The following is a 13,042-nucleotide window of genomic DNA, read 5'->3' on the forward strand; positions in this document are numbered from 1 at the left end:
TACGTGTGCTGGTGCTGTAGAGACGAGATGTAATCGGATATCCACAAACAGGGTATTTATTCACAAACTCAGGAGAAACACGCAATACACACATTGACTAACATTAAGAACGGACAGGGAGTGAAGGGAGTGAGTCCATTATAAAGGGAGTGCAGATGATCATGTCCAGGTGCAGGTGATGAGTGATGATGGGGAGATGACGAGGGAAGTGAATGCAGGTGTGGAGACAGGAGGATCTTAGGAAATGGAGTTCAGGAGACGAGGGAACTGTGACAGTACCTCCCCTCCCGGTAGGCGAGCCTCGTGCCGTAGATGGAACAACCGGGGAGGGGGGGTGGGCGCACTGGAGACCTCACGCAGGTGCAGGGAGAAGAGTGGACAGGAACGGAAGTCTCCAGGACGGGTCCATGGGTCCAGGCAGCCATGGCAGGTCAGAGGCCGTGGGCGGCCATGGAGGGTCAGGACCCTCAGGCCATGGAGGTTAGGCCTTGCGGCCATGGAGGGTCAGAGCCGTGGGCGGCCATGGAGGGTAGAGCCTTGGCAGGATGGAGGGTCAGAAGCCTTGGCAGGCCTGGAGGGTCAGAGGCCGGGGGGCCATGGAGGTTCAGGCTTGGCAGGCCTGGAGGGAGAGGCCGTGGGCGGCCATGGAGGGTCAGGACTTGGCAGGCCATGGAGGCAGAAGCCTTGGAGATGGAGGGTCTGGAGCCTTGGAGGCCATGGAGGGTCTGGAGCCTTGGCAGGCCGGAGGTCATGAGCCTGGCAGGCCATGGAGGGTCAGGAGCCTTGGAGGCCATGGAGGTTCAGGCCTTGGCAGGCCATGGAGGGTCTGGGCCTTGGCAGGCCATGGAGGCAGGCCGTGGGCGGCCATGGAGGGTCAGACCTTGGCAGCATGGAGGGTCAGAAGCCTCGGCAGGCCACGGAGGAACAAATGATAAGTTGGGTTGCTGAATATACGATCCCTTTCTTCAAAACCACTCTTTGTAAATGATATGATTTTGGGTGAATATCTTAAAAACACAAATCCACCACTGTGTGTATAAGCAATTCTTACTCTTAGAGTCATCTTTGAGCAACTGATGTTATGTATTTATGATTTCTGAATTGGCTTCTAATTGGTTATTTGTGTAATTGGCATGATACATTTTAACCTGACAAATATATGTTACATTTCGTTTTTTCAGGACTCTCCTGAAATCATTATGACCAGTAGATTATGGGAGTCTAAAGGCTGATTTATACTGCTGCATCAAGTGTAAGACGTCGCTATGGCATGAGTTTATGTGCTATTTACCTGTTGCAAAGAAATGTTATTTGCTAGTTAAAGCCATATAAAGATGTTTGAATGCTGCTTAGAAAGTACCTGCAATCCTTAAAATGGTGTTAATGTAGAAACAAATGTATTTGACTTGACTCAGCGTGAGAAGAGCAAAAGTTTTGAAAGTTAGGTTCCTGAATTTAATGTTTTGTAACCAACAACAGAGCTTATCGAGAGGATACACGGGGTGAAGAAAACGTGTTGAAATCACCAACCGAGATGAGATAGACGAAGACTACAGTGAAGAAGAGCAAGAGTGCTAGAAGAAGACAGAACATGGGTAAAAAAAAATAGTTGACTGCATATCATGTTTGCAATTGGTTCAAGCCACATTCACCTTCAGATCTTTATTTGTTAAAGAGACTGTCCATGTCCTGATCAGTGGCTTGTTTAGTGTGACTCAAAATGAGAAATAACTGAATGAAGTTTGTGTGTTTAATGCATGAATCTGGAGTAAAAGATTCACACTTGCGTGATCAGAATCAGCTTTCTAACTTGTTTTCTGCTGATATCAACTGAGAATCAACATCCCAAACGGGACCAGCGTGGGTGGGAGTATCCGTGGTCTGAAACAGATTTACTAACAGCTTTCACCAGCGCAAAACTTGCATTCTCATGCTAATTTACCCTGTTTAGTATATCTGGCCCTATAGGTGATTAATGAAGTAAGTAAAATGTGAATTTCTAATTATTCATCAGGTATCAATTCCTTAACAACATGTACTAATAGTGTACATTAATGTATTAATGGGTCAAAGACATGTATTTCAGCTTCCAGCTCATTATTAAGTAATTTATCATTGTGGTTATGATTATTAGTTAATTAGTTAACTAATAATTAGTTAATAGTCATATGCCTCAACAAGTAAAATCATTACAGAATGATACCTTTGGAAATCATTAGATAATGATTAAAGCAGACAACTGAAAGATGAAATACATGGCTTCGAACAATTGTGGTATTACTTCTGTGGTGTTTTTTCTCAGAATCATGTGATTTAGAGAGATCAGACATCTCAGTAACATGCAGATCCTTTCTGATTGGCTGACACGCATCTTACGTAACACGAGTACACTTATTTAAGCTCACAATGTAGTGGAAAAAGAATACATCAAGAGTTCAAGAAAACAAGACACATCTCTGATATACTATCCAGCAGAAACACTCAGATTACTGTTCGGAGCACATTTCCTGAGGTTTGACTTTTCTTCATTTACATTTATTTCACTTTTAGCCGACTAAAACCCATTTAGTCATTTTTGATTTGTGGGGCATTCTGGGAATGTTAGTTCTGTTGGAACATTCCCAGAACAGAGCTTAGATTTTATTTTATTATTTGGTTATTCAGAATGTAGATTATGTTTTATGTTGTTTGGTGAATTAATGATGCTAACATGCTCAATGCAGAAGCCCTTAACATGTTTTAATGCATTCAACAGTAGCTGGGTCATTCTACAGAAACGTCCACTTTTGGTATGACAAAATGTCTTAAAATGTATTTTTTTTTAACATTTAAACTTAGACCACATTATTATATTACACTTGGACTTTATGAATACACATAAATGACAGCTTAATGATTTTTTATTTTTTTTGTACATTTATTTAAAAACTGCATGTCCCCTCTTTTTGTCACTGGTGTTACCTTACTTCTCTGGCATTTTTAAACATTTTTATGAAATTATTTCTCATTTTTTTTCAGCACATGCAGTCAGAGTTACAGAATAATAATGATAATGCAAAAAATAAGGAGATTGTGTGTTATTTATTTTAATCAGGTTTGTTAAAAGTGTGATTGAATGATGTTAATTCAATTGCGCAACCATGTATTTGCTATAACAATAAAAATATTTGAAAAACAATAATAAACAAGTAATGATACAATCCTTTACATCTTAATTCTTGAGTGTAGCAGAATTCAATGAATGTAAAATTATTATCATGTCACATATGACATTTTATTTAATGTGACAGACAAAAAACAGTAACACCAGTGACACAATGAATCTCCAGTGACGTATACATAGGACCAAAGATCCTTAATTTTTCAACTATAATTAAGTAGTTTGGACTAAATTTTTACATTTGGTGTACAATAAAAGACTGTCATTGACACTTAGTGAAAGCAGTCAGTAAAAGATTATAAACAACATTTTAAAACTGTCTGTAAAGTCCCTGCACTGAATTTAGCCAAATCCCCTTAATTTAGCCATATCTGACCAAAGGAGGATTAACAATGAGAAAGAAAAGTTAGAATCATGTAATCTTAGTGCTTTTTTTATGCAAAATAACTAAATGAATAGCTTTAAATAAAGTTTATCTAAAAACGGGTAACACCAGTGACGGTACCACCAGTGATATTTTTCATAAAAAGGTAACACCAGTGACAGTAACACCAGTGACATTTTTCATGAAAAATGCATTTTACAAAATGGCTGCTGCAAGGAATCAATCCACATGTTGTAAATTATGATATATTCACTAAATCAAGTAATTTAATCCATTTGTATTCTAGTTTTTAAAATTCCCTAGCAATAAAGTAGGTCACACCAGTGACTTCAATTAAAAGCTTCATATGAAAATATGATTTTATAATTAAAATTTCTGATAACTGAAAAGAGATAGTGGACTTTCCATTGGCCTTTCTTCATTGATCTTCAGGAAATAGGAAGAAGGAAGTCAAGTGATGTCATCAGTGTGATTTTTTTCTTTCAAAATAAGAGATTTTTGTTAAAGGTAACACCAGTGACACAACACCAGGGGACAACTACATTCATTAAAAATGTTATAATATTTATTTAGCATTTGGTTTTTTTATGTCATTTACATTATATATTTGATAGTTACGCATACATTATTGTATTTGAAATGGTAGAAAAACCTGTTTGTGAGCTCAAAATAAAGCACTTCCCCTCTGTACATGACTGTGGGGACGAGCACTTCTGTGGCGCTTGGATTTTTTATAATTAATTAAAAAACAATATTGCCACATTGATGGCTCAACAAGGTTTCATTGTTCAAATAACATATTGTTTCATATTAAAATATAAAAAAATTGTAATCCTAAAGTGTTTTTTAAGTGTAATATTTCTGTAAAGTCTAGGGACAGAAAAGTGGACGTTTCTGTAGAATGACCCAGCTAATGTTGGAGGATACACCTCATCGATGATCAAGCAGAACGTGATTAAGTCATTTTGAAAAGTGATTATTTTTGGAAGACTTTTATTTTTGACGGGCGTTGAGGCTGTTGCAGTGACGCAGTAACACGAGAACTGTTGGTGCATATAAAGTACAAATCTGCTTGATTAGAGACATTTGAAAATATTTGTTACATTTTTTAAATATTTGTTACTTTTGTACTTCTTACATTTTGATTGAGAAGCAGTTATGGATTAATTAGATGCACAGATTGCAATTATCTTGGCCGATTACGATATTTTTTTTGTAAGTGTGACCTGCCAGTGCTGATTTTTGCCAATTCTGATTTTCTCTCTAAGAACTATTATTGACAGCATAACACAAATCTTGTGTTTTGTCTTTTGTTAAAAAAAATATCACCAGCATCTGTGTCCTTCCTTCTCAGAATCCTGACAGAGACAGCTCTATGTATGGACAGGCAAATATGTCTGCTTGTAAATTATATATGTGTACAGATGATGTTAAAATAACACTTTACTTCTCTCTCACCACTTGTGGTGTAAATATAGTAATGCTACAATGAAAAAGCTCCAGTTGGCATGTAATGATGCTTTAAGAATTTAGCTTAAGCTCCCAATGTGGACAAGTGCAAGCCAGATGTTTGTATCTAATAATCAGAGCCAGCCCGTTATATAGTCAGTATAGGCAAATGCTAAGGGCGCAATCTCGCTAGGGGGTGCCAAAGAGGCTGGATGCGTGGACAGGGGCGGATCTACCGGGGTGGCATCTGCCACCCTAAGAAAAAGCTTTGCCACCCCATCTGCCACCCCAAAATTATCACAGAATAAAATATGTAAGCAGTGTTTCAAGTACTGCTTTTCAGGAGCAGCGCTTCAATATGATGACCTAAAAAAATTGCGTAACGCAAAGTAATGGCAAGAAAACAAGTCTTTAAATAAATTTTGCATGATGGTTGCACGCAACGCACCCAGTGTGCTTCATTAACAAATGACTCTTATAAACAGGTTCTTTCAGAGTCAAAAACACAGCGCAGCCAAGTTCACTTACGATTTTTTCCCATATTTGTACGTTAATCGGAAAATTACTGCTTCCCGGCTAACTCAGAAGTCCTGTGAGAAATGTAATCTCATCCGAATATGTCTGAGATTAATTTTCATAATTTTTCATCATTTTGGCGAGCTGATTCAGCGACCGCCCGCTCCACTTTCATCATGGATAAAGGTATTTTTGCCATCCGACGAACCAATAACATGAAATCAATACGGAGATCCCGATCACAGAAAATAATAGCAGAGTAAGTAAGAATCTAAACGTATTTTAGTTTTTCTTGATTGCTAACACATGATAAGTGATTCAGTTGGCCCAGTTTCCCAAACCATTCGTTCAGTTATCAAAACAAAGAGAGAGCTGAATGAATAATTTACAGGGGTTTTAAATGTACACAGTACCAGTAGGCTACTTTAGATGAGGGAAATTTCACGTTGTACACCCTCAATGCTGTGATTGTCAACTTTCTTTGTAGCCATTTGCTATATGTATAGGCCTACTGTATTTTTTTCAGCGCTGAGAAATGATTGCCTAGGGATATAGTCTTGTGTCAGAAGACCAATACACTGCTATAGTACTGTACTGTAATGAAATTTAGCCAAATGTGCAGAGGATGCTGAATTTACTTTTACTGCAATTGACAGTATACTGTATTGTGGTGCATACCAAGTTAATACTTATTTTTCTCATGCTTTTCATCTTCTGCAAGATCAATTTATAATAGTAATGAAAAAGGTATTTTTGTTACAGTGTTATATGAATTGATGTCACTAGTGTTCACTGGGCAGTGCAGTAGTCTGTGTATTTGTTAAGTTTTGTGTGTCATCTAATGCCAAAGTTTGATTTTGTCAGACAAGAATAAGTTTTTGACTAGAACATTTTATTTTGACCTGGACGTTTGAGGTTTGTGCAAGTTGGTGTATAGTTTTGATATTGTGTTTAGTTGTGAGAAAATGTTGAATTGTTTCATGAATTGTGCGTTAGCAATCAAGAAAAACAATAGAGACTGAAAAGTTTGAAGGACAAATTTATGTTGGCTTGTCATAAACCCAACTTCAAGTCTTGTTTAAAAAAAAAACATAAAAACTTTGTTCAGTTAGGCTGGAATATAGAGGTTCTGGGTGATTGCTACAGTGTTGCTAGGTGGTTGCTAGGAGATTCTGGGTGGTTGCTAGGCTCTTGCTATGCAGTTGCTGGGGTGTTGCTAGAGTATGTGTTTGATAGGGTGTTCTGGGTGAACACACACAGACATTCCCACCTCTGTTAATAACAGAAACTCAAAAATAGTTTTGTTGCTCTTTAACTTGCACTAAAATGTGATTTATACCATTGAAGTAGCCTGTGTAATATTAATAAAACTGCTCATCTCCTTTAGTGATACAAGCTCAGACACATTTAGAAGTTTTTCATATAGTGTATTTACTTGGTGCCATGATGGATATTGAAATTTTGTTATTTAGTAATTTTAAACAGTATATAGATACTTTCTGGTAATGCAATGTTTGTGAACACAATTGTGTATGTAAGACTATAAATCTCCAAAAACTAAGCATGGGCACTTGCTTTGGAGTTGCCACCCCTTTGCCACCCTATAAATATTTTTCTAGATTTGCCCCTTTGGATAAATCGCAATATAAGGGGGCACCAAAAAAAATCTTACCTAGGGCACCAAAGAGGCTAGGGCCGACACTGCTAATAATATTCCTACTATGCATGCTTGTCAGCCACCAGCTCAGTCACCTTCCCCGCACTACATTTCCCAGCATCCCATGTCTGGTCCTGTCGATGTGTATCAGTATGTCTAGTGTACGTCAACTTGTGTGATAATCTTCACAACCCTACCTGTTACTCTAGCTAGTGATGGGCAGATCGAGGCTTCCTGAAACACTGAAGCAGTTGAAGCAAATGTGTCGTAATGTGTCGAGGCTTCAAAACAATCTGACACCTGTCTCCACGGTGACCCCTAGTGGTCAGAACAGTGTAAATGCAACAAAACTCAGGCCAAACTAATAAGATTGAATATAGAGTGTCTGTATAATATGTGTTCTTTTATCAATGTTCAAGGCTTGTTTCTCTATTCAATGGCTCAAGATAAACAGGCAAATAAGAGATTAATAACTACCATCATTCATTTTAATTATTCTAATGTCTAATTAAAACATCTACAGATGTATAAAACTGATCAGAGATCAGGTAAAGCCCACAGAAACTTGTTCAATAGTCCTCTTTTCACTTTCACTTTATCATCGCCCTCTACCGGTGAACCAATTTCAATCTGTTGACGTGATGATACAATGAAGCCTCATTTACTGAAATCACATGACTTTGGCAGTTTGATACACGCTCCGAATCACTGATTCGAAACAAAAGATTCATAAAGATTCAGAGCTTCATGAAGCAGTGTTTCGAAATCGGCCATCACTACTTACTAGTGATCCTGATTTATCTCCTGTCTTCTGTTCCTTGTGTCGTTTCCCTGGATTCTCCACTCAGCCTGCATCACCGTCTTCACTGCAATACAGGGCCTGTATTACCACCAGCTAAGTTCACCATCTGTCATTCAGTGACTGTTTCCTCTTACCTGTTCACTTTTAGCCTGTTCTCTAATACCTCCAATAAAGCACTGTTTGTTTGCTGCTCACCTCATCTGTCCTCTTCTGTGTGCGTGACAATGCTGTGTTAAGGAAATATATGTATCATTTCATGTTGTCACAATACTGGAATTTCTAACTTTGATAATAATATTGATATTCGATACCATTCTCAATACCACAGGGAAAAAACTGCAGTGGACTTGAAGGTCCAAATTGCAGTTTAAATGCAGTTTCAAAGGGATCTACATGATCCCAGAAGAGGAATAAGAGTCTTATCTAGAGAAACTATTGTTAATTTCCTAAAAAAAACAAAAACAAATCTTCTCTTTAACCACAAATGCTCGTCTTGCACTGGTTCTGTGATCCACCAAGAACAAACTATATAAAAACATTGTTTGTACACATTGATCTACTGGGTCTTGTCACAAAAATACAAATCTTTGTAATAATTATTTGTGTATAATTGTGTTTTAAATCTATGCAGAGTTCCAGTGTTCTCTGAGAAACAATGGCGGTCTGGACTGTCTATCTGTCTATCTTTCTTCTGGTCACTTTGAATGCTTCAGGTAAAACTATTATTCCACGTCTCACATCATAACTGTTATTTTAACATGAATTGAAGCACATCTGGGACTCTGTAATGACTGATCAGAAGCAGGAATGATCTAATACAGTATGTGCACCTGAGAAATTATTCATTCTAATTATTATTTATTTAGTTATTTAATTATTATGATAATAATAAGATAATAAAATAACAATCTTTATATCATTATCTGGTAAAATTGTTGATTCTTATGAATGATATTATATTATTAATTTTAACAATAATACACAACACCAAATATGCCTGTTAATTTGCAGTATATATTTATTAGTAGTTGTAGTAGCACTACTGCTAGCAGTTCTGTTTTAAAAATGTGTATTTCTTTCTTTTTAAGTGGAAACGCGTCCTTTTGAAAAGAATAAAGATTGTGGCAGTAAGTCTTCTCTTGTCTTCTACTCTTGTCAGTCTGTATGTCTAGTACAGTACAAAAGTCCAAAACCTTTGCATTTCTCCACCTTAACAAGTGTGTGTAACACCTGATGATCATGTTCTCCAGCATGCTTTAAAATGTTTTAAAGAGTATATTGGAAACTATTTTAACTCCTTTGTTTATCTAAGGTACACTATGTAGCTTTTTTTTTTTTTCTTTTTCAAAAAAAAAAAAAAGTCAATACATCATCAATCCTTCTTAAAAAACATGATTCACTGATTCACTATGGTAAGTCTATTAGAAGTGTTTATATTTTAGACCAGTCAGAACAGTTTTCCGACATACATCACTCACCTGTGCATGTCTCGTCACATCCGTAAATAGAGAAAAGTTGCTGTCTGGTGTGGGAGTGGCACAGGTTTGCTGTCACAAGAGCAAGAAAGGAAGAGATGGAGCAGCTGAATCTCCAACCTCTGGAGAATCGCCCGTTTTAAACAAACACCGAACAGAATAGAAAGGAGAGTCTGCGGGAGAATGTGACAGAGCTCGTAATAAAACAAGAATCAACATTAGCTCGGCTTTAGATGACGAGAACTGATGGATCTGAAATGTTGTAAAAGTGACATGGTGATTAAGGAATTTTTGAGGTATTTAATTCCAGGACCAGATAGACTGCCATATGTAGCTCCAGGGGCGGATCTACCAGGGTGGCTAAGAAAAAGCTTTGCCACCCCATCTGTCACCCCAAAATTATCTCAGAATAAAATATAAATGTAAGCAGTGGCGTTTCAATGTGATGACCTAAAAAAGTCAGCATAACACAAAATAATGTGTAATATGGCAAGAAAACACGACTTCCGGTTGCAACACGCCCATGTGTAGTCAGCTTCATTAACAAATGACTCTTATGAACCGGTTCTTTGAGAGTCAAAAACAAAGAGCAGCCAAGTTCACTTACGATTCTCCCCCTATTTGTACATGAATCGGAAAATGACTTTGGCGAGCTGATTCACCGCCCGCTCCACTTTCATCATGGATAAATTCTTTTTGTCATCCGACGAAACGATAACATGAAATCAATAAGAAGTTCCCAATCACAGAAACTAGTTAGGAAAGACTCTAAATGTATGTTATTTTTTTCTCGATTGCTAACACTATAAGTGATTCAGTTGGCCCAGTTTCCCAAAACCATTCGTTCAGTTCTCAAAACAAAGACACATTTCTCAAAACGTTTAACAATGACTACATTAGGTAGTAAAATGACACACCAGTCAAAATCTGAGAGAGAGAGTGCTGAAAGACTCATTTACAGGGCATTTAAACTTAGAATAGTGACATTTCCCTCATCTAAAGTACTATGTACAGTAAAATGGAGCATGTTGTACACCCTCAAACTTGTGATTGTCAACTTTTTTTTTAGCCACATGTTATGTGTACTCTATTTTTACAAAACTGAGAAATGACTGCCTAGGGATATAGTCTAATATAAGAAGACCAATATACTGCTATAGTACTGTATATACTGTAATGAAATTTAGCCAAATGTGCAGAGGATGCTGAATTATACTGTCAATTGCAGTAAAAGTAACTGTATTGTGGTGCATACCAAGCTCATACTTATTTTTCTCATGCTTTTCATCTACTGCATGATCAATTTATAATAGTAAAATGAAAAAAGAAAAAAGAATCCCTCCAAAAGTTCATTGCTGTATTTTACTGTATCTGCATCTGTAAATGTATTTTTGTATAGTGTAGTAGACGTTGAGCTGCAAAATAATTCCTGAATCCCAGTAGGCGGTATTTTTGTTACAGTGTTGTATGATCTCACTAGTGTTCACTGGGTAGTGCGGTAGTCTGTGTATTTGTTACGTTTTTTGTGTCATCTGTTGCCAAAGTTTGATTTTGTCACAAGAATAAGTTTTTGACTAGGAACATTTTATTTTGACCTGGAACTTTTGTAGTTGGTGTACAGAACTCTAACAGAGTTCACTGTACAGCATCTTTTGTGAAGTGTCGTCTTCATCTCCACAGTCATGCAAAGACAAAGCACAACTGAAACAGTGTTGCATGCCTTTTTGTTTTTTAACCAATAAAGGGCCAAAAGTTACATAGTGTACCTTTAAATGAAAGTTATTCATTTAATTTCATGAAAGGTCATTAAAGGTAACAACATAATAACAAACAAAATTTCCATTTAACAGCCTGTGAGACAGGATGGACTGCCTTTGGATGCAGATGCTTCAAGTTTTATAATGAGCTTCGAACATGGTCTTCAGCTGAGGTATGATACATTCAGCTTCTGATATGACATAAAAATAAGAATATTCTTGGATTAACTCTGTAAACATCTGTGACATCTGTCAGTTATCATAGGAAAGTCATTTCAACTTGTTCCTCCGGTTAAAATCAAAATATATGTTAACAGTAAAGAAATGACAGTGGAGCTCCAGGATGTGAACAAACATCACTGTGATAATACTGAAACATCATAATGGTCTGAAAATACAGACACAACACATTTCATGTTATCATGAGAGGATCACTTAAAAACTTTATCTATGTGAAGTTATATCTAATCTATATACAGTATAACCAGAACCTTTTCTAGAAAAGTAGTCCCACCTGAAATGGCAGATTTTATATTTCACAGGTAACATAATAAACAAAAAATAAACAGCACAGTGAGTAAACATTATTTCGATGGTAACTGAAGGCATGTCACAGATTTTGGCAGATTCATTTAAAATAACATTGTGTTTGCTCATGTCTCTGCCTCTACAGTTTGGGTGTTTGTATTATGGTGGGAACCTTGCTTCTGCACACAGCCATGATGAGTACATTTTCATACAGAACCTGATTAGACGCACAACTCATGCATCAACACCTGCCTGGATCGGACTCCATCATGTTGATGAGGTAAGTAATCATTTTTTTTTCATCATACTTTCTGTGCTACTGGGCATTTACCATTACATTAAAACTCATTTAATACGTTTTTCAAAACGCATGAGCATAGATGTGTTTTTATCATTTATTTTTGCTCCTCAGAACAGTTAGTTTAGTGCATTGGCAGCCATGAGAGGCACCGCTCACCATGAGGATGTCATACTCCAGTGTTTGTATCGTGAAACTCGATGTGAAATAGTGTGGCTGATAGAGATAACTGAGTGATTTAACCCTTTCTTATATAGTTTTCACATATTCTTTACTGATACCCTTTCTGTGAAATAAGTTCTGTTCAGATTTCTGACATGTTTAAAGTGGGGTTAGGGTTCATGAGGAATCATCTTTTAGATAAATAAAGATAAAACGAAGCCATGTAAAGCTGTGGACATAAACACAATGCTGTTTTTTTCTCTTCTGTTCATAGTCTAGTTATTGGTTCTGGAGTGATGGAACCAAAATGATCTATAAAATATGGTCGCCTGGACAACCCAGTAACGGTAAAGATGAGAACTGCGTTGAGATGAACTCTGTCAGTAAGTAACTTCTGTTAATGCTCATGAAATAACATGATAAATGATCCGTCAATCTGAATTGTGTTAGACCATCAGAAGATTAGCAGATACTGCTTCATGTCATACTGTATATCCAGAAGATAGAAAATAAATTTTTCATCACAGTTAAAAATGTTTTGTGAACATTCATCACAAAAACATTGTTGCTGATTGTTTTCTAGACATCAAATACTAATATTTCTGTGTCTACCATACTAAATAAACATTATTTCGTTTTTTTCATAATACACAAATGATAAAAACAACTATTTTTTCTGTCTTTCAACAGATGGCAACTGGAATGATTTGGCATGTTCTTACAAGAAGCCCTATGTGTGTGTGAAATGAACCAGCATGTGAAGAATCAATGTAGAAGAAACAAGCTACTTTGATTCATTTACTTTCCATTATAAATGTTCAATGGAGGCTAATAAATGTGTTAAACAGTTTAA

The 13,042-nt window shown here is 36.8% G+C and overlaps 1 protein-coding gene across 2 annotated transcripts in view; it reads left to right on the forward strand.

Moving 5' to 3' along the window:
• LOC125248210 (galactose-specific lectin nattectin-like) overlaps window positions 1–13,042 on the forward strand; it is a 34,710-nt gene extending 21,668 nt beyond the window's left edge. Inside the window, exons 1-7 of one of the 2 annotated variants that reach the window (XM_048159948.1) lie at window positions 2,415–2,512; window positions 8,601–8,682; window positions 9,058–9,096; window positions 11,295–11,374; window positions 11,875–12,009; window positions 12,464–12,572; window positions 12,880–13,042. In XM_048159948.1, the coding sequence (XP_048015905.1) occupies window positions 8,625–8,682; window positions 9,058–9,096; window positions 11,295–11,374; window positions 11,875–12,009; window positions 12,464–12,572; window positions 12,880–12,938 (480 nt within the window). In that variant the 5' untranslated portion in view covers window positions 2,415–2,512; window positions 8,601–8,624 and the 3' untranslated portion in view covers window positions 12,939–13,042. Of the gene's footprint in view, window positions 1–2,414; window positions 2,513–8,600; window positions 8,683–9,057; window positions 9,097–11,294; window positions 11,375–11,874; window positions 12,010–12,463; window positions 12,573–12,879 lie in introns of those variants that run through there. The other variant, XM_048159942.1, reaches the window with a different exon arrangement.

This window comes from Megalobrama amblycephala, linkage group LG1 (assembly GCF_018812025.1).
Source record: "Megalobrama amblycephala isolate DHTTF-2021 linkage group LG1, ASM1881202v1, whole genome shotgun sequence".
Taxonomy (NCBI): Eukaryota; Metazoa; Chordata; class Actinopteri; order Cypriniformes; family Xenocyprididae; genus Megalobrama; species Megalobrama amblycephala.